This window comes from Phacochoerus africanus, chromosome 2 (genome assembly GCF_016906955.1).
Source record: "Phacochoerus africanus isolate WHEZ1 chromosome 2, ROS_Pafr_v1, whole genome shotgun sequence".
Lineage (NCBI taxonomy): Eukaryota > Metazoa > Chordata > Mammalia > Artiodactyla > Suidae > Phacochoerus > Phacochoerus africanus.
Window position 1 is genome coordinate 55,952,595 of NC_062545.1, and position 22,995 is coordinate 55,975,589.

Genomic DNA, 22,995 nt, shown 5'->3' on the forward strand with positions numbered 1-22,995 from the left:
TTTCACCTTTGCCCCCACCTCTTCTTTCTGTTTCTTTTGGCAGCACTAAAGGGCAGAAGAAGAAGGAGAAATCTATTAGAAAAAATAATAAAAGGGAAAGAGATGGAAAAAAGAAAATCATTGCAAACTACCAAATGTGATCAAGCAGGCCGGGAATTAGCCTGGTAGTTTGTGAGAAATTGGCAGTTTAAGTCCAAACCCTTCATTAAGTGCTTCTGATGTAAATGTAGGGTAGGAATATAGAGGACAAAAGGCTGAGACAGACTGTAGAAGACTAGCACTCTCTCCACTGGAGAGCTGGGAGAAAGCTGTGATTTGCTGTTCTCTAGGGAGCTGTGATGATGTAATGAGTCAAGTCTGGGAAACCCTGTCAGCCAAAATTTCTAATGAGAAAAATAATGCTTAGTTCTAACAAGACAACAGATGAGAAAATGCTGTGTTCTTAGACAGCCGATGCCTCTTAATCCAAAAATTCACTATATGTTTGCTTTACCATCTTTTAATGATCTGTAAATTAATTAAAAAGAATAAATTGCAGAAATTTAGTCATTCTAACATACTTTCTTTAAATCTTCTTGAGGTCACTCTTCATCCCTATGCATATAATTCTAGACACTTAAATGATAAATACTATTGAATATTTATTAGTTATTGAATAAAAACTAAGCATCATGACAAATGTAATTCTACTCATCATATTTTCTTTAACTGCATATAAGTTTCACATAGTAATTGGCTTCTCCAAAAAGAGCAACTAGTTCAGTAACAGTAGAGGCTCGGTCATGTAAGTAAATAATAATACATGAATGGTTTTCCTTTTCTTTTTTTTAAGGGCCATTATGTGCAGCATATGAAAGTTCCCAGGCTAGGGGTCAAATTGGAGCTACAGCTGCCGGACTACACCACAGCCACAGCAACGCAGGATCCAAGCCATGTCTGCAACCTACATCATGGCTCACGGCAATGCCAGATCCCCAACCCACCGAGCAAGGCCAGGGATTGAACCCGCATTCTCATGGTCACCAGTCTAGTTTGTTCCTGCTGAGCCACAACGGGAACTCCATGAATGATTTTTGAGTGAATTGACACACAGGATTGATGTAATTGGAGATAGCTGATTTAAAAGTGCGTTGACTGGCAGCACTGACAGCCTGCTATAAATGTGGATTATTTTCAAGGTCTGTTGTGATTTTTTAAAATATTTTGGGCTAACATTTACAAACTGAAAAATTTTACTTCACAATTTCAGTCTTTTGTCTTTTTTTGAAAAATTAGTAAATCTGGCTCACACTCAGCCAGACTGCAGCCATTGCTCTTATTTAGAAGAGAAATTGCATGTTGATCTCCATTTATTCACGAACTTCTTCATTCAGCAAATATTTTTTGAGTGCTTACTCAAAAGTATGCCAGATATCAACCTGGTTCAGGAGTGAACAAAACATAAAATTCCCTGCCTTCATTCATCTTACGTGCTATCAAGAGGAATAGGTGAAATATCTGTGAGTGATAATGGCTTAAGGAGAAAACACCGAGAGAGAGAAAGGAAATATGAAGTTTGGTATGATGGAGGTAGGACTGAAATTTTAAATAAGGGCCTTATTGAGAAGATGAGTTTTGAGTAAAGAAAAAGTTATAGAGCTTGCCATGCAGGATCTGGAGGAAGACCGTTCCAAACAGAGCAACAGCAAGTGGAAAGGACCTGAGATTGAAGCATGTCTGGCACGTTTAAGGAAGAGCAAGGAGGCTGCTATGTATTTGCTCCGTTTTTCTTATATCGCATTCTTCCTTTATCTGTTTCAAAGATCAATAGAGACCAAGAGGTCTTCATGTTTCAAGAACAAAAGAAAACATCTATCTTTGGGAAGCAATAAGTATTTCTAGGCAAAATGTATCTCTGTTGAAAAGGGTTATCCTACATATAATTATGAAATAAAGCAGTGACAGCTATGATTAGTGTACATTGAAGATGCTTGAGGAAAATTTATTTATAGTTTTTATTTGCACAGAACATAAGTATACACACACACACACACACACACACACACACATACATATAGTCTTGTGCTTTTAGGACCACACCCTCAGCATATGGAGGTTCCCAGGCTAGGGGTCTAATCGGATCTGTAGCTGTCGGCCTACACCACAGCCACAGCAATGCCGGATCCTTAACCCACTGAGCAAGGCCAGGGATCTAACTGGCAACCTCATGGTTCCAAATTGGATTTGTTTCTGCTGCGCCGCAAAGGGAACTCCCTGCACAGGACATATTTAATAAAACATTGTCTTCAAAAATATTTTAAAAATCCTTAAAAGAAAAACTTAATGAATGGAAAATAGAAGTACTATTCCAACAGGCTTCGTTTTTGCGTTTGCACAAAGGGATGCTGCTATAATTTATTAAGTAGGAAGTTTTCTCATAGATCTTCAGGCTTAAGTTTATTAAAAAGTGTTCATAAAGTGCACCAGCAGTTGTTGCCCTAGATAGATAAAGGCATTTGCAGATATGTATCTCTGTAAGAAAAAGGACTTAGAGAACATGTTTCCTGGAAAAGTTAAATTAATGGAGTTCCCTTGTGCAGCCAGTTAAAGATCTGGCATTGTCACTGCTGTGGCTCTGGTTGCTTCTGTGGCATGGGTTCTGTCCCTGGCTGGGACTGCATATCATGGACACGGCCAAAAAAAAAAAAAGTTAAATTAGTCATTTCTGATGTTTTTAGCTGCAGCTGGTAAGCATGCAGATATAAATAACAGTGGAATCTCTTATATGAAAATTAGGTTCTAAAGTCAGCACTTAAAGATCTGGAATGGTCAAAATTACTCTTGAAAATCCCTTAGTAAGTTAGATCTGTAGAACAGATCTTTTCTTAGTTAAGTCCAGCATAGTCAGTTTTATTTCCAGTGTCAGAACCAGAACTCCATTTCCTCAGTTGGCATCAGATGAAATAGTCTGCCATGTTATCAGAACAAAACAAAACATTTTTTGAGCCCTAGAATTGCATTCGGCACAGGAATGTAATCACACAGTAAGAAGTATGAAGGGACTAAGACCATCTGGGAGGAAAACATGTTCGTATCCCTCACCTCACACTCACTCCAGAGCATATAGTTTCTTGAGTGTACAGCATTGCCCATACAATGTCAGGGGCTTCTTTTCTCTCCTTATCCAAGTAAATTCATTTAATTCTACTGTTCGATCCAGCTATTTGTATTTACATTTACTCCACAAAGCAAAAGTCATAGGTAGTGCAAACAGCATGAATTATGATTATTATTCAGTAATTCCTTTTTCTCCACAATATTCCCTCGTTCAAAAACTGTTTAATCACACATCAAGGCAAACAGTGGCTCTATGCAATCTCTGTGTTATACCTTACAGAGAAAATAGAATTAAAGTGTACTCTCCCATTGGTGGCTAAAATAACCTTTGTTATGATGGAAGACAGATTTTTGAAATTACCAACTAACTCACATACTGGTATGAAAACATTTTGTTAATAAAAGCTTTTCTTTCATTTTTCCCTATGCTTTCAGGTAATGACTCATAGATTGCTGATCAAATAATTGATTTCTAAGTGAGTTAGGGTTTAGGAAAATATGTCAGATTTGTTGTTTTATATAGGTTAGATTTGCTTGAATTTATTGATATCTAACATGTTATTTTCTGCAAGGTTGATCACCGAAAATAATGGGTATCTACAAGATACTGCTGAAAAAATGACAGCTCAGTAAAGTCCTTTATTTGACTTCTCATTGGAGAAAAAAATTTGAAGACCATGCCACAGATCATAATCCTAAGAGAACATTAAGAAATTAGCAGTTATAAAAGTATCTGAGGGCTGAAAAATGCTTTCTGGGAAGTAGTGTTTTAAAATCATTTCTAAACTATTTCAGAAGCTTCTAGAAAACCCTGCCCAAATAAAACCTTTTGAAACCAATTTATTGAGACTAGTCATCCCATGGTTTTCTTAAGATGCCATCTCCCCTATCATATTTTTGGAATTTTAAATTATAAAGCTTGTTGGCTTTGAATTTCTCTTTTTTACTTTCCCCTCCCCATAGTTGATAAAGTGAATAAAACCAGTATTGGAGATTCTCAACAAGAGACAGGTATTTATCATAATCACCTGTAGAGTTTCTTCTACAGTCTCCCCTTCTTCCCTTTCAAACACCATTTTAGCAGGACTTTAAGAAAAGCAAACACACGTCATAAGTGGAACCTCGGCAACTGCTAATTATACTGGTACTGGGTGCTATAGTGATTGCCTCACCCTTCAGATGCCAGTGAGGTAGAGGGTGATGAGTCTGCTTTGCCGTGGCACACACTGGCTGATTGGCACAGGCAGACATCCAGAAAAGTGTTCTTGTGCATGCTTGTGTTGTGGGGGGGCCAAGTTATCGTGGCAATGCTGTAGATAGGAGGAAATTAAATTACAGTATTAATTTTAGTGTGTGTAAAATATCACCAGACTTGATACTAAATCACAGTATCCAGCCTTTATCCTAGATTTTGTGTGCATTAAAAAAAACAACTCTCAGAATTAAGGTTAATTTATAATCCTGAAATTTCTCTCATCAATTTTCCAGAAATTATATGCATATGTCCATGAATTAGATTTTATTATTCTTTTAATTGCTTAGTTAGATATTTGAAATGTATTTTATGATTTTTTAGGAGGAAGCACAATCGTTACTAGAAAACCTGCATGTTTACCATACAAATTACTTCCTGGTTTTAAGAGGTCTTCATCAGTTCACCTCTTCTCTTCCCAAGTACCCATTGGGTCGACAGGTAAACAGAATTTATCATTTGGAAACTATGACTTAGGAATATTGGTGGTTTTTTGCTTTGAATTTAGTGGCATTTAAGGCATCAGAATTTGAAATGGATCCAAATCCTGCAGTAAGTGCACAAGCTATATCCATTCTAGCTGTACACATTACTGGTGATTAAAACAGTTTTGTTTTTTGTTTTTCTTGATGGCCACAACTAGAAACAACCACATGGATCCAAGTGGTATTGCTTTTCCTACAGTGTATCTGTGCTCATGCGATTTTACTTTGCTTCTTTTATACTTCTTTGTCATTTATACTGAGAGAACTGATCCTCCACTCTAGTGACGTGGAAGAAGGAATCTGTTTGAGACCACTAAATGGTTAACTTCGCATTACACCCAAACCTAAAGTGAAGCAGTACTTCTGCTCCTTGCAAAACTATGCTCTGCTGTCCTTTGTGTCATAACACAAACCTATGAACCTATGAGGCAGTGGAAGATTTCTGTATTCCTAAATATTTGCATCCTTAACTCAGAAGTTTAGAAAACAAATATAAATATGTAAATGCTTTCTGCCATTAATCCTTATTAATAATCACATTATTATTTTTATGATTTTCTTGTTACAAAGTGACCAGTCATATATGCCAATCCCATTGTGGTCTCATTTTGCTTTTATGTCAGTGGTGTTTTATGTAAATTCCTGATCCATGTAATATATGCCAGGTCTGTTGTCATCTACAGACAATAGCTGTTTTTAATAACTTTTTTGGTCTTCACCGTTTTATGATTTTGCCAAACTAGTAGTGTGCAAGCTTAGCAAATCACTTTTGGTTGCTCACAAGGGTGCTGTTCACTTACAGATCAGAGAACTCTACTGCACATGTTTGGAAAAGAACATATGGGATTCAGAGGAGTATACATCAGCCTTGCAGCTGCTGAGGTAGTTTGTTTTTCATTTTTGTCTGCTCTAAGCCTGCCGGTAAGCAACACCTTCCTCCAGATCTCTGCCTGCCAAGGAGTTTCATGAGTAGCCACTTTGTATCTAATATATGCATATATCTTGAATTTATATTTGTAGCATATAGTGGTTTAATGTAGCACACCTTTGCTCTTTTTACCTTATTTTTGAACTTTTGATTTTTAGGTAAAATGAGTGTGTTTAGTCAAATATTGATACTACACAGGGAGAACTTAGGTATGGATCACTTTAATCCAGCCGGCTTGATAGTAGAGAAAGTGATCTCACATGGCCCCAACCTCGTTGGGTTCAGGAGCAGCATCACTGGGTGAAATGCCTCCTGGGAAGGAGGTCACTGCTGATCTTGATGAGGAGCAACCACCAGTAGGCAGTGGCCTTGATCCTTCCCAACCTAAGCTGGCTCTGTCCACATTAACATTTGAAGAGTCTTTAAGTTATCTTTCTAATATAATATGCATAAATAAGATATCTTGGTGTTATCGAAGATCCTTTATTATCCCTGACAAACTTACCTTTTAAAGTTGTAATTATTTGTTTTCCTTGGCTTTATTTCTTACCTGAATGGTGACTTTTTAGTCTTTCATAAAAATAATGACCCTTTGGATAGCGAGAAAAGGAAAATCAAGTGTGAATTGTTTCTGCACAGTCCTATAATTTTCCTTAGTAGATATAAATGCTTATATGAAAATATCATAAAGAAGTCTGAGAACTGAATATATATTAAGTCTTGGCTTCCTCTAGCCCCACAATAAAAGAACAGATGGGCACAGTAGGAGGAAAATTCACATTGAAAGCACTTAAAGTCCAGAGACTTAATAACACAGTTGTTAGTAATCTAGCAGGTGCAGCTTAAGATAGGAACCTAATTTTATGCTATCTGGAAAAATAACTCCTCATGGAAACTGAAAAGCTGTGTTTTATTTCTTTTTTTTTTTTAATTCCAGTAAGAGATTTCTATGTATTTATATACTTCAACTGGGATGTTTCTGAGATTTCTTTTGCTTTCCATTCAAGGCAACATACTTATCTCAAATACCCAATTGATTCTTGCTGGGTTTCCTCTTTAACCTTCATGATTAGTGATTACCTTCCTTTTCCAGTTGGGTATTTCCAAATTCATAGATTTCTTTGTCAGGGAGGGACTTGTTTTTTTCCCTCTGCATCTCCCTGGTACTAGTAATCCTGGGATACAAGTCAAGGATCAAGAATACCAGTTCCAAACTAGGGTAAGGAAATGTGTGCAATAATAGGAATGGTATATACTAATGGACAGTAGTAACCAGAGTTTATGAAAGCTTGCTGTGTGCCAGGCTGTGTTGGGCACTTTCAGTACATTTTCCAGTCTAATACTCAAGTACACCTTTGTGGCAGACATTGTTAGCTACTCTTGGGAAAACTGAAGCACAGATAGGGTTTAAGCGATTTACCTGAGATTTCCTAGCTGTTGGTGGAACCAGGATTCTAATCAAGGTCTGACTTCAAAGCTGTTATACTCTCCACTGTTCTTTGCTAAGATCTAGTGGGGTTTTGGGGATCTAAGTAAAGCAGAAGCAGTACATAGAAAGTGAAGCTTCAGACATTTTGCTAAACTGAGGTCAGAAATATAGGAATATTAAAGGATCAACTATAGCAGCTACAGCAAGGACAGGCAAGAGTCAGGGAACGACAAGAGAGAAAGGAACCTGGCCATCTCCAAACTGGAATTTTTCCTTTCCCCTCTGTACAGATAGATGTGGACAAAAAGTCAGGGATACTTGTCAGTTGAGGCACTCTAAATAGGAATCATCTGAATATAGGAAACCAGTCTCATCACCTATCTTCAAATGGTTCAAGTCATGAGGGAAAAGAAGGTTAAAATGATCACTGAATGTTACTTTGGAAAGAAACATAAAGGGGCTGTTAGAAACACAGTCTAGTAACATTTCCAATTTGACATTTTTGTTGAGAAGTGCCTTAAAGGCAGTATTTCTCTTGAAAAATCCCTTTTCTCTGGAAACTGACATGTTTAAATTACCATAGATCTTCTTGATGAAATATTTTGTGGCCATTAAAAAGTACTTAATTCCTAACATTTGAATGGAACCACAAAGGACCCCAGAGAGCCAGAATAATCTTGAGAAAGAAGAGTACAGGTAGAGGCATCATGCTTCCTGATTTCAGACTACATTACAAAATTATAGTAATCAAAGTATGATACTGGCATGAAAACAGATGCACAGATGAAATGGAGCAGAACAGAGAACCCAGAAACAAACCCATGCTTACATGGACAATTAATTTAAGACAAAGAAGCCAAGAATATACCATGGAGAAAGGACAGTCTTCAGTAAATGGTTTTGGGAAAACTACACCACTGTCTTACAGTGTACATGAAAATCAGCTCAAAATGGATTAAAGACCTAAACATAGAGTTGGAACCATAAAAGCTTGAAGAAAACAAGGCATAGGCTTCTTGGCATTGGTCTTGGCAATGATTTTTTTTTTTTTTTTTGGCTTTGACCCCAAAAGCAAGGCACAAAAGCAAAAGTAAACAAATGAGACTACATGAAACTAAAAAGCATTTACATAGCAAACAAAACTATCAACAAAATGAAAAGGTACCCTACAGAATGAGAGAAAATATTTGTAAATCATACATTTGATGAGTGGTCAATATCTAAAAATATATAAAAAATCATACACTCAATAGAAAAATTTTGATTAAAAAATAAGAGGATATGATGGAGTTCCTGTTGTGGCTCAGTGGTTAACGAATCTGACTAGGAATCGTGAGGGTGTGGGTTCGATCCCTGGCCTTGCTCAGTGGGTTGAGGATCCGGCGTTGCCGTGAGCTATGGTGTAGGTTGCAGATGCGGCTCGGATCCTCACGTTGCTGTGGCTGTGGCGTAGGCTGGCGGCTACAGCTCTGATTAGACCCCTAGCCTGAGAACCTTCATATGTCGTGGAAGCGGCCTGAGAAATGGCAAAAAGACAAAAACAAAACAAACAAACAAAAACAAATAAAAAATAAGAGGACATGAGTAAATATTTTTCTGAAGTGAATATGCAGATGGCCAACAGGTATGGGAAAAGGTGCTATCACTAATCATTAGTAAATGCAAATCAAAACCACAATAAGATATCACCTGTTAGAATGGCTATTATCAAAAAGAGAAGTAGTAACAAGTGTTGGTGAGAGTATGGAGAAAAGCGAACCCTGCCCTGTTGGTGGAAATGTGATTTGGTGCAGCCAATATGGGGAATAGGAAGGAGGTTTCCTCAGGAAGTTGAAAACAGAGCTACTTTGTGACCCAGCAATTCCACTACTGGGTATTTATCAGAAGGAAATGAAAACACTAACTCAGAAAGATCTTTTCCCCTCTGTACAGATAGATGTGGACAAAAAGTCAGGGATACTTGTTTATTACATGTTTATTACAACATTGTTTACAATAACCAAGATAGGAAACAACCTAAGTGTCCCTCACTGGATGAATGAATAAGCAAGGTGTGTGTGTGTGTGTGTGTGTGTGTATAACTATTTTTCAGAAATAAAAAGAAGGAAATCCTGCCATAACACTGAACTCATAGATACAGAGAACAGATCAGTGGTTGCCAGAGGTGGGTGGTGGGCAAATTGATGATAGTGGTCAAAAGGTATAAACTTTTAGTTATAAGATAAAGAAACCCTGGTGATGTAAAGTTCAGTATGATGGCTATAGTTAAAAACACTACTGCATATTTGAGAGTTGCTAAGAGGGTAGATCTTAAAAGTTCTCATTGAAAGAAAAAAGTATAATTATGTACGATGACAGATGTTAACTAGACTTACTGTGCTGGTCATTTCACAATATATACATATATTGGATCATGTTTTACACCTGTAACTGATATATTTCAGTTGTTTCTTTTTCTTTTTGTTTTGTCTTTTTTTTAGGGCCGCACCCACGGCATATGGAGGTTCCCAGGCTAGGGGTCTAATCAGAGCTGTTGTTGCTGGCCTACACCAGAGCCACAGCAATGCCAGATCTGAGCCATGTCTGCGACCTACACCACAGCTCACTGCACTGCCAGATCCTTAACCCACTGAGCGAGGCCAGGGATCGAACCCTCAACCTCATGGTTTCTAGTTACTAGATTCCTTAACCACTGAGCCACAAAGAGAACTCCTGTCAGTTGTTTCTCAATTAAAAATATTTACAAGGAATTTGTAATAATGTTGGAAAATGTTGTATATTCATGAGTGGAAAAAGACCTATAGAATTTTATATCACAGTTATTTTAAAACATAGGCAATAGGACATTGATGTGTGGGGAGCATGCAGGTATGTGTTGATAATATGTCGTAATTAAACATGATTGCTGTGGTTCCTTCTGCATGTCTTCTGTAACCTTTCCGAGTCAGCTCTTGGAGCATGAGGACCACATTCCTACACAGGATATGAGTTGGTTAGTTTTCACTCAACTATGTATTGTTATGTAAGGATATATTATAAGTTAAAACACCATTTGTGAACAAAGTGGTAAAAATCATGCTAGCTGAGTGACTTTGTGTGGTCAGCTCTGAAAGACATTAAGAAGAAAAAATTACCTCTTTGTTGGAGAGAATTGCTAAACAGCCATGTAAAAATCAAACACTAGACCAAGAATTTTTTAAACTTTTAAAATTAGAAAAACCATGCTTCAACAAAAAGGTTTTAAGTGTTAACATAAATTATAAAGTCCTCAACTTACAGCAGGACCATAATGAGTCAGCTGGACTGAAGAATACTGCCCCTCAGAGCAGTAGTGGAGCATCACAGCAATGGCTCTTAGACTGGGGATAGTGAAAAGTGTACCCTTCTTCTTAGCAGAATTTACTGCGCTCCCCACCCCATCAACTAAGAATCATTCATCTAGAGTTATCCCATTTTTTTCTCCATTAAAGAAACCGAAGCCAGAAACATTGAGTGACTCTTCTGCAGCTGGCAGAGCTAGAATTTAAATTGAATTTTCAAAGTTCAGTCAGTGTTTTAACTCTATTCCAATTATTTGAGAGGTGGCATAAAAGGAAATTTATATGGGTTTGTGGCCAGTAGTCCATGTTCAGAGCATACCCAAAATTTTAAAAGGAGCAAGCAGAGAAAGCTTCTGTGGACCCAAACCTCCCTCCTATCTTAACACTAGTCATCTTGGCACAGGGTGCAGACATATAAATGAAAGGAGCCACAGTGTCTAGTCTGCTTATCCCAAGTGTAACCTTACAAGCTTGCTACAGAAACGGATTTGTAAACTGAAGTTGTTTGATAGCTGAAGGAATTTATTTTAGACTGAAAGAGTATATTCTAATTTCTGAATAAGGCTTTTGAGTTAAACAGTAATATATTAGCAGGTCAGCTCAGCTTTCATTGAGTTACAAAAACATGACCCAAGTAATAATATTAACATTTGATCACTTTAGCTCAGTTCAAAGAGACTGGGGATTTGGAATCTAAATAATGCATTGTTTCCTTACTTTGCAGATCAACTTTAGATGATATTTAAAGATCTCATTATGAAAAATGACACAGCCTCTTCAGTCTATGAGATGCATCATAAATAGCAATAATCTAACATTTGATGATCAGGATTTTTCCATGCAGAAGCTATATGAGGCTGCACCATTAAATACGATTTCTTTTAAAACAGGAACCACTATTCCTGAATTTCCATTATATCAGGTCCTCCATAATTTTCTGTGGGTTGGTGGTAAAATCAGACAAACAGCTGAATTGTTGAAGCCCCTTTTAAAGCAGAGGACGCTGAGTGTCACTGCTTTTAGAATAGTAGTTTTCAGGCTTTAGTTCATAAGAATCAACTGAGGTATTTAAACATGTAGATTTCTACTTTCCCCACAAAGATTCTGAATCTGACTGTTGGGAACTTAGATATGGTAATCGGCAGGAATCTGCATTTAATAAGCACTTCACCACATTGGACAGGTGGTCCAGGGACCACACTTTGAGAAACACTGTTCCAGAAAATAATCAGGAATGAGTGAGGGGTACAAAAAAATTGAGGGAAAAAATGGAGCCATCAAAGAAACAGAAGCTAGATGGCTTTAAGCAGTTGCCCTCAAATCAGTTCTAAAACTAGACTAAGGTACTGCTAATGGTGAGCAATGGCTTTTAGCTCAATAAACAGAAAAAAGATCTGCATTTGCATTTTGATTTTCTTTATTAAACATTTAGTGCCTGCCACCAATTTTTCTGCTAGTAAAATGATACATAGCTAAGAAATACTGATTTAAGGAGTTCCCGTCGTGGCTCAGTGGTTAATGAATCCAACTAGGAAACATGAAGTTGCCGGTTTGATCCCAGCCCTTGCTCAGTGGGTTAAGGATCTGGCGTTGCTGTGAGCTGTGGTGTAGGTTGCAGATGTAGCTTAGATCTCACGTTGTTGTGGCTCTGGCATAGGCTGGTGGCTACAGCTCTGATTAGGCTCCTAGCCTGGGAACCTCTATGTGCCGTGGCTGCAGCCCTAGAAAAGACAAAAAGACAAAAAAAAAATTGATTTAAAAAAATCAGAAATAGCTGCTCAAACTTAGACAGTTTTATTTCTTCTGAAATCAATTTCTTTTGTAGTGCATCAATAAAATATGTATATATTTTACCTCACTAAAATTGTTTCTAACCGTGTGGTAGAATTAACATTATTCATTTTGACATGCAGAAAAGAGCATGGTGTTCCACAAAGGGTGCCCTGACTTCCAGGTGCTCCCCTGCATGAGCCAGTTTGAAAATGGAGAAATTATTCTTCACCTGAGACCATGAAATTTTTTATTGGTTCATTGCTATTGCCTTGTTCAGCCATGCAAAAAATGTTTTTTTAATGCTTGATATGTGGAGCCACTGACCTGATGACAAAGATGACCCTGGACCTTACCAACACTGAATTTCGGCCAAGTGGGAGATTTAAGGTTTAAGCAGACAGGCAGTTACAATGTAGGGTAATAAGTGTTGTGTTGGGCGAGGTCTAGGGTGCTAAGGAACTAATAGGCTGGACACTTAATCTCTGTTTGGGAGATTGAGCACTTTCTCAGAGGAAGTGGTCTCTAATGTGAAATATCAAGGCTTACTAGGAATTATGCATATTTTTAGTCTCTTTTACTTGTTATGATCATGTGTGATTGCTTTGTGTTTTCTTTGAAGAAAACAGTCTGAAAGTTTCTTTGGTAAGCTATTGTTTTCTTTATTGTTTTTCTTTATTGTAGTCTTTATTGATATATTTGCAGGTTTGAGTCTTTGAATATTTGCTGAAGCTATTTTATAATGGTAGTGTCTGTTTAGAACTTGACAGCTCACTATTGAGAAGATCTTTACATTAGCCACGGATTGAGCCAGTTTCTCCTTCTGGCCTGTTCTCAATCAGACATTTATATAATCAGTACTTAACCAGAAATTATTTGCTTTCTGCATGATGAAGCAGAACACTCATTGCCCTGCAGGATGATTGCTTTTAATGATTGCTAAATGATTCTCTTTCTTAGTTAAGGGAACTTTTTTATAACAACCTATAAAGCTTTTAAGACATTAAGTATCACAAGCTTTTTTTGAACCATTTACTTGAAAGTGGTATAATCACTTAATCAAGCTGGTTAAAGAAAAATAGCTTTTTCAGCGTTAATGAGACCTTAGATGTGTTTGTTTTGCCTTTTCCTTTAAAGTAATCTAGTATGCGGGCGTTCAAACTTTTAAATTTTGGTACAGTTCATTCTCTGTATCTGCAGATTCCACATCACATGGATACAACCAGTCACAGATTGAAAATATTTTTTTAAAAATTCCAAAAATTTCCAAAAAGCAGGGGGAAAAGTGAATTTGCTACGCACTAGCAACTATTTACGTAGTATTTATATTGTATTTCCAATACAATTTACACTGTTTTAGGTATTATAAGTTAACAAGAGATGAATTAAAGTATCTGGCCAGATGTGCTTAGGTATATATGCAAATACTGTGCCATTTTATATAAGGGGTTTGAGCGGCCTCAGATTATTGTATCTGCAGGAGTTACAGATCCCAAGGGACAACCGTATTTTCTTTTCAATTTTATTCTATTTGTTTTAAAGCAAAATGCTAGACGGAATCCACCAAAATTTTAAAACATTGTCACACTGCCTCTAGTCCTTCTCTCTTTAGCTGATTTGGTTTTTGCAGTTTATCAAAACTACTTTGATCAAGGTCACCAGTGACCTTCATGTTTCTAAATCAGGTGGTGGATTCTGTCTTCATTTGCGGTAACCACTTATTAGCATCTAACAGAGTTTATCACTCCTTCCTTAATGACTTCCAGGGCCTAAATTCTCTTGGTTTAACTCCTACCACAGAGCATGCTCCTCCCCCTCCATCTTCTTTAGTGGTTTCTCTTCTCCCTGACAGCCTAACATTATGGTTCCCTGAGGCTTAATCAAAAGCTCACACTTTTCTCCCAAGTGCCAGGCTCTTATGTCCATCTACTGATCTACACGTCCACCTGGACTTCTGATTATACATCTCATAGTTTCCATGTTCAGAATTTAATGTCTTATCTTCCCCCTGAAACCTAGAAGCTTCATGCAGTCTTTCCATCCTTCCGATTGTTCCAATCCAAAAACCTGGGTTCTGCCTTCAAAATACCTCAAGAATCAAATCTCTTCTTGCCACCTTCCCTCATTGGTACAACCATTGTCCAGGTCACCGTCATCTTTCATCTGGAATATTGCCATAGCCTGCCGATTTCCTTGCTTCCGCACATGTTCCCTTATGGTTTTCTCAAAATAGCAGAATAATCCTTTTAAAGTACATCCGATAATGTTACTCCTTTGCTCAAACTCTTCTTTTCCCTCAGAGTAGAACAAGAGTTGATGTATGATGACCCTACTGATTTAGCCCTCCATTCCCACTCTCTGATTTCATCTCCTACTACTTGGTCTTGCCTTCTACTTCAGTCACCTTGGCTTCTTTGTTTTTCTGGAATGGGCCAGACATATACCCACTATAAGGCCTTTGCATGCATGTTCTCTGCCAGGAAAAGCTCTTCTCCTACATTCTTGTATGGCTAATAATCTTACCTCCTTCATGTGTTTGGTCAAATGTCATTTCAATAAGACCTGATTACCATTTTATTTATTATTATTATTATTTTATGGCCGATATGGAATTTCCCAGGCCAGGGATTGAATCTGAGCCTCAGCTGCAGAATAGGATCTGTATGATGTGGTGTTGTGGCAATCAAATGATGCCTGGTATATATATGTGTGTGCATATAAATGTTAGCTGTTGGAGTTCCTTGGTGGCTCAGTGGCTTAAGGATCTGACATTATTGCTGCTGTGGCACCAGCTGGATCCCTGGCGCAGGAACTTATGCATGTGATGGGTGCAGCCAAATAAATCAGTGAATAATTTGTTTAAAAAGTTAGCTGTCATCACTTGTATTACTTCATTGTTTATCACTGCTATGTAATATCCCTTGTTTTGACAAAGTGTAACACTTTAGTTAGTCCCTTGTTTGATCTATATTTAGATTGTTTCTAATTCTCCATTGTTACAAAAGTAATCACCGGGTTTGCACATTAGTATCATTATTTTCACTAAGTAAGTACATACACTTTCTGAATCTAAAATAGAAACACTGGGAGTTCCCATCGTGGCTCAGTGGTTAACAAGTCGGACTAGGAACCATGAGGTTGCAGGTTTGATCCCTGGCCTTGCTCAGTGGGTTAAGGATCCCATGTTGCCCTGAGGTGTGGTGTAGGTTGCAGACTGGGCTCCGATTCCGCATTGCTGTATCTCTGGCATAGGCCGGTGGCTGCGGCTCCAATTAGACCCCTTGCCTGGGAACATCCATATGCTGCGGAAGCAGCCCTAGAAAAGGCAAAAAGACAAAATAAATAAATAAATTAAATTAAATATAAACACTTGTACCAAAGTATACTTGCACCAACAATGTATCAATATTTGTATCAGTATCTTGCTGATGCTGGATATTAGCAGACTTAAATATCTATCTTTCTTTGTTTTCATCTAATGTTTCATGATTGATGGACCAGTTTTTTCCCCATCCCCACCCCAGACATTTTTATTCTTTCTGAATATGAGGTGGTGACCTATTTTTTTTTCAAACTAGTTGTTTCCAATATTCTCCATCCCTTCCCTTCAGATTTGAAATGGTACCTTTGTGGCATGTACCAAATTCTTGTATGTACCTTGATCTCTTTCCAGATTCCTATTCCTCCTACTGGCCTCTCTATTCCTATGCCAGTACCATCTGATTTTAATCCATATGGCTTATACCTTTTGATATATTAATAGCCCCACTACTCACACTTAAGTGTACACACATTGTTCCTCTTTTGTAGGAAAAATATTTTTTCCAGATAAATTTTAGTCTGATTCTAATGGACTTTTAAAAAATGCCCACTGTAATTTTGTTTCACAAAGTGTTAAAAATATGGACTAATTTGGAATGAATTTATATCTTTACAGCATTGACGGTCTGTTCAGGGCTTTCATTTTATGCTATGTCTTATACATTTGTTAGAATGTTCTACAGTTTTTCTTGTCATTTTAAACATGCTCTTTTTTCCATAGTTTAATGCAAGATATTGGTCATAAGAAAATGTAAGATATTAACGTGTATGTACACATACATATGTATATGTATTTGCCCTATATCCACACACCCTTTCATACGTCCATAGCTTTCTTAGACTTTCTAACCTTAGAGTCATATCATATGCAATGAATAAACTTCATCTTCCTTTCGGATGTTTGTACCACTTGTTTCCTTTTTCTTAATTTGTTGTAGAATGGAGTCTAGCATGATGCTGGTAGTAGTGATCATAGCAGGCACCTTTCTTTGTTTTTTGTGTGTGTATATAATGTAATTGAAAATTTTTAATTAATGGCTTTATTGAATTGATAGCATTATTAACTCTAATAAGCCTTATTTCAAGTCTTCTTTCTTATTAAACCTGAGAGTACTTGGGGAAATGTAAGATTTTTTGTTACTCTGGAAACAGTAAAAAAAGAGTTTACACCTGGAAGTTTACACCTGAAATGAAAGCCACCCCTTCCAATCCAATGCCATATTATAAGTTATGTCTAGTGAAGTTTGATTGCAAAATTGTATGATGTAAATCTACTTTTTCTAGCATCCTGAAAATGAATAATATGCTGAACTTCCCTCCTGTCAGTATTCAGTTTTCTAAGCTGCAAACAGATGTGAGGTGTAGCTGCCTGTATCCTGGGAAGCTAGTCCTCAGGGTGCTGCCTGTGTGGGATAGACCCCTGCCAGTGTGTCCTCAGCCTCTGCTCTCCCACCAAGCTGTGCCCTGATTCCTGGCACCCTGGAAATGCTGATCTGGTCTGTTCGAGTAGGTCTAGAGGCCAGGTGTGACAGTTGTTCATCAAGTGTCTCTGACTTTGACCCTCTTCTCTAAATAGTGGGACTCCACCTGGGCAATAGAAAGCCAGAAATTTTAAATAATCTCAAATGTAACCAAGAATTAAATGTGTTGGCTTAGTTTTCTTTGACCTGTTAACTTCCGTTCATTTCACAGATAAAGCTTACACTTTAGATAATTTTTTCATTTATTTTTTTCTTAAAACCATGGCAAATTTACTTTTTGTCCATACCTACCAGTTTCTGTATTTATGGATTATATGACTGTCTTCTTCATTTGTTTGTTTTTGTTTTGGGGTTTAAATTTTAGTTGAAGTAACTAACTTAATTTCTAGGATATTGTAGTCTACTTAGTTTTATTTTTTTTCTAACTTAGTAATATTAGTATTTTCTCCCAATTTTTTATTATGAAAAGTGTCAAAGATAGTTTTCTTGCAGAATGGCCCAGATTCTGGGTTTGTCTGATTGTTTCTTCATAATTAATATAAGAACTTTTAATCATCATACTTTCATCTGCTACTGAGTATGATCTTAGGGGAGAGATCCTATAAGTAGTAAGTATGAAAACAGCATCTTAATTTTAGAGTCTGTGTGTTCCTTCTCCTTTTCTAACAAAGATTTCCTCTATGGCCTTGAAGGAGTTACACAATCATCCTAACCTGTGCTATAAAACAAGCAGAATTGCCTACCTGTTTCAAGTTCGGTGGATTTGCTGACCGATGTTTGTTTATAAAGCCCACAGAGTTTATTTATAAAGTCTAGCTAAAATGGTAATAATTAAAGAAATCATTGTGCTACTTCTTTTGGTCATTTCAAGTAAGTTTTCATTTAGCATGAGTGTTGTATCCCCAGCAGACGTTTCTTGTCTCTCTCTTACTTACATTTAGATCTGAAGGAAAGGAAAGCTAATCTTAAGTGTCCACTGTGTGGTAATAGTTAAGCCCTGTGCTAGATTCTTCAAATGCATCTTCTCATTGAATTCTTAAGCTTCCTTCTAACTTGTAACATATGTGAGTTCCCATGTCCATATTACAGACAAGGAAGCCAAGGATCAAATGTTTAGTAATTTGTTCTATATTACAAACATAGTAAATGCCAGTGTCAGGCTATGAACCCAGCTCTTTGTAAATTTTCCAAGTTGAGCTTTATCATGAGAACTCTTGTACATGACATAACATTGAAGAAAATCTAGCCCAAAAAGTTGGTAGCTACTAATGAAGGATATTACATTATCTTCTGACCAGAAACATTTAACATGTAGACAGTGTTCTTAAGTATATTTTCCAGGTGTATTACATCTCTGGTCACTGATTCTGTTCTAGGATGTTGGCAAAGGATGAACTGGTGACCATACTTCAGAAATGTTTCAAAGTTTTTAAGTCTTCTTCTGAAAAGCAGCTTGGCAACGCAGCAAAGAGAATGGAGGAGTTCCTGGCCCAGTTTCAGAGCCTTGATGGTGAGAATATGATATCTTGCCAATTCTACTGGCTATGACAGTCATTTAACTAAAATAACATGGAAAATCCCACGTCTGATGTGTTGAGATGAAGAGATAATGTAGATCGTGATCAGTCAGTATATCAAACCTCTGAATAGCACATCTTGACAACCACAGCTAGGCCAAATGGTTCTTTTCCACATTTTGTTTAAACAATGAAAAAATACCAAGTGGGTTGGGAAAAAAATTTTCTTTCTCCAAAAGAACAATTTAAAGGACTTACCTTGAAAAAAAGGCAACACAAAGAAATCAGATCGGAGAGAATAGCGGGCAGTAGGGCATTATAATTAAGGACTCTTTTTAGATGTGTTTTCTTAAGCATTTCATCAAGTTCTTTATAGATTTCAAAAACACTGCATAAATCATTTGTAAGCCTGAAAATTAATAGCTGCGAACTGCTTTCACAGCAATGAGGCTCATTGGTATGCTGATTACAAAATATGCATGAAGTTTGCTTTAATCAGATTTACAAAGCCTGACTCTTTGAATCTTAAATGAACTGTGGCTGCCTGGCATTCCTCAGCTTTGGAGGGCACAGTTGCCTTTATCTGGTGTGACCTCTGCAGGGCCCATTGCTTGCACACAGGTAGCCTTTCTGCACTCTGATGCTCCAAGACGTCTTTGTTCTGAGGGGGCTCTGTGGATTGATACTGATCTTTTTTCTTGAATTCTTCTCTTGCTCTGTTTCTAGAACCAAAATATGTTTTTTTGTTTTTGTTTTGTTTTGTTTTTTGGTAAAACAAACAAAATGTTCACTTTTTATTTCCCCTACTTAGGGAAATTTTTAATGGAATCTGGAGAAAAGAGGCAGCTGGGTGTATAAGCACATAGCTTGGACATGGCCTGGTGAAAACATTTCACTTGGACAGTCCATATCATCCTTTCTGTGGCTGGCAAGTGTTCCTTTGTCTTAAAGATCCTTTGGATTTAGGAAACTGCCTTTGCTGAAATCCCTCCTGTCTGTCCAGAGCTGCAGCGCTAGGCCCCTGATAAGTGCTTAGCCAGTGGAAGATGAAAGGGCCAGTTTGCTGACTGGAGTGGTGCCCCTCAAGCCACAAAGGCTCCCTCCAGGTCATGCATAGGCATTGCTCTGCACTGCATTCGCAGGACAGTGTGCACTTAACCACACACATAAAAATTTTAAAGGGCTAGAAATTGTATCATACTGTGTGGAGCTACAGCAGAAACTAAAGCCCAGGAAGAGAAAGTAACTTGCTTGAGATCTCATAGCTAACCCCAGAGTCCACCTTTTTCTTAACCACCAGCTCATTTTTTTTTTTTTTCCCTCACTGACTCACAATTTGAACGCCACCTTATTATGGTCACTAGGACAGTGAGAAGTCACCCTTAAGTAAATAAATAGGATAAAAGATTTAGAAGAATATAAGATAAATTAAGTAAATTTCAATCTTTTATAAAACGACGCAGGATTTTTGTAAACTGAAACTGCAGCTATTATGATAATTTTAATTACAGTTCATGTGACATAAGCTAGGGAACAAATTCTGTGATGTGCTAATACTAAATAAAGGAATGCAACTTTTAGAAATGGGAAGGTTGGAAATTAAGCTGATTAACAGTCTGAAGAATAAAGAATTTCATAAGTTGAAGCAAAACCAATGTCTTGAATAAACAAACTTCTCTATTTTCAAAAGTAACACATTGCTAATAAAAAGTGAAATTAATCTCACCCCTCATATTGGATAAGTAGAAATATTTCATTATACGCTACCTCTGGTTTTTTGACAGTTACTGCATATGACAGTTTAGGCTTAAAATTACATTTAGAGGGGTAAGTAGGTCGGAGTGTCACACCAGATTTATTTTTAAGGCTCTGCTACATGTTAATGAAATGGAGCAAAGAATTTATTAGGTATTTTAACCTTAAATTATATCTTTCTTGAACCAAGAATTAGCCACAGCTAAAAAGAAATGTATTCTTTGAGAACAACACAGACTCTCCAGCTGCATCCTCCTGTCTTATGTTTAGCCAAATAAGCCAAGTGAGTGTGAGGTTCCTAAAACCTGCCCTGCACCAGAAGAGGCTGTTAGAGCCTCATCTTCCCTGGAAGCACAGCTACACCTTTTTTACCAGAACTGGTTTTCTGTTTCCTTTGCTAAAGAACCCTGGCAAATTTTGTGTTTTAGTAGATCATTTCAAAACTTTTATGCACTACCATCTTCAGACTTAACTAGAGTGTGTCAAATGCAGTGAATTGGGAGATCGAGGCCAAGTTTGTCGGGGTATAGGTTTGTCTTGTTTACAGTTGTGGCATAATCAAAGGAACACAATATAAATTTGTTTTGTAAGAGCTATTTATAACAGCACAAAGATTTGGAGCTTTTTCCTGTTGGTTCAGGGTAAGAGAGGGCTTTGTTTGTCTTGGTTTTCATTGTGGTCACATTTTAAAAATTCAGTAGCTGGTTTTTTGAAGACCTCTCTACAGTATAACTTTTACTTACTGACCTTCAGCTTCTGGGGAAAAAATCATTTATCTGCTAGAACCTTGATCCCTTGCCACATTACATAGAAAAAAATGGATGAAACTTTTTTCCCTTGGATTAGGGAGTAGAAATGTTTGTTCTCTTGAATGGATTTACCCTAGCTGCTGTATGTTGATTTTGTATTAAAAGCAGAAGCCAAAGAGGAAGAAGATACTTCCGGGTCACAGTCAAAGGGGCTTCAGAAGACAGACCTCTATCATCTTCAGAAGGTCAGATGATTACTTTCTTTTCCTTCCAGCTGCCATCCCATGATGCTCCCGTGTGCTTTAGATTAGCTTTGCCTGGGTGTTTTTGTTTTCAGTTTAAACCACAACTAGGAACAAAGCAGACTTTGTAACTCACTTATAAAATGAACATCCTGTTTATCCCACTGCTGTCCTTATTCTCCATGTAAGAGTCTGGAATTTACTAGCCAACACAGGTGGAAACTGTTCCTATAGCCTCAGAGAGAAAGAGAATCAACTAGTAATAAGGGAAAATGGGAACATGCTTGCAAAAAGGAATCTGATTACTCACTGCATACATTTGTTTTTTGCTTGATCAAATTGAAAGATTCAAAAGAACCTAACTCATTAGTTTTTCAATACTTTTCTTGATTGACATGGAGCAAAAATGAGCCCCAATATAGTCTTTTTCGAATAGTTCTACTAAACTTTAGGATCTTGGCTGTCAAAGTAGAGTTTTCTTTGTACCATGATACCAAGTTATGATAAATGTAGGAAAAAATAGCCATTTAAGCAAAACAAAGCATATGGAATCTATTCTGTTAGTTTGGCAAAAGAGCAGTGTCTGTCAAATGATTCTGTCTCACAATCACCAGAAAAGGTATGTTCTTTCATCCACAGTCCTTACTGGAAATGAAGGAGTTAAGAAGAACAAGTAAGAAGCAGACCAAATTTGAAGTCCTCAGAGAACAAATTGTGAGCTTCATTGACAGTCTGGTGAGGTAAGTCTGTTGTTGCTCTAAAGAGCTGAAAAGTAGGCTCTTTGCCCAAATAACACTGGCCTGAGGACTGTCCAGCTAGTGCTTGATGCCCCTTGGGTCCCTCCATACAGCCTCGACTTGTAATTTTGATTCCTTTTCCATCCTTAGTAAGGTGGCTAAGCAAAAGACTTCGTTCATTCTCTTAGTGCCAGTTCAAGAAGGCAGGTTTAAATTTGATCTAGTTCATTAGGCTGGGGCAGGGGTAACAAAGTGTTTGCGTTGCACTTTATCCTTGATCTGTCTTTGCTGGATCTGGGCCAAGCACCGAAAGCAGACCAGACCAGCTGTAATGCCCTTTTTATCCTGAGTAAAAGGCATCTGATTGCAAGGAAAACTAGTGCATCTTATGATCTTGTCAGCACTAAATGCATGGTGAGGAAGGTACTCAGAGTCAGATAAGTCCACCAGTCGTACCTCTATTTTATTTATTTATTTAATCTTTTTGCCTTTTCTTGAGCCACTCTCACGGCATATGAAGGTTCCCAGGCTAAGGGTCTAATTGGAGCTGTAGCCACCGGCCTACGCCAAAGCCACAGCAACACGGGATCTGAGCCGCGTCTGCGACCTACACCATAGCCATAGCAGCACCAGATCCTTTAACCCACTGAGCAAGACCAGTGATCAAACCTACATCCTCATGGACACTAGATTGGATTCTAACCTGCTGAGCCACAATGGGAACTCCCTCCTACCTCTATTTTAAGATCATTCTGATTTTTAGATTTCCCAATAAGCCAGCTCTGTGTAGCTCTGTAAAATCACCCATTTAACCCACAGTTGGGACATGCCATATAGAAAAAAATGAGAAGTGTGAAAAATAAGCAATTTAATAGTTTAAAAGTAGAAAAAAATACTGATATATATTGTTGCT

The 22,995-nt window shown here is 37.5% G+C and overlaps 1 protein-coding gene across 3 annotated transcripts in view; it reads left to right on the forward strand.

Annotated features, from left to right (window-relative positions):
- ORC3 (origin recognition complex subunit 3) overlaps positions 1-22,995 on the forward strand; it is a 61,123-nt gene that overhangs the window by 31,204 nt on the left and 6,924 nt on the right. For 2 of the 3 annotated variants that reach the window (XM_047760812.1, XM_047760828.1), the window contains 5 exons: positions 4,673-4,789; positions 5,636-5,715; positions 18,459-18,592; positions 21,269-21,348; positions 21,985-22,085. In XM_047760812.1, coding sequence (XP_047616768.1) covers positions 4,673-4,789; positions 5,636-5,715; positions 18,459-18,592; positions 21,269-21,348; positions 21,985-22,085 — 512 coding nt within the window. The remainder of the gene's footprint in view (positions 1-4,672; positions 4,790-5,635; positions 5,716-18,458; positions 18,593-21,268; positions 21,349-21,984; positions 22,086-22,995) is intronic. The other variant, XM_047760820.1, reaches the window with a different exon arrangement.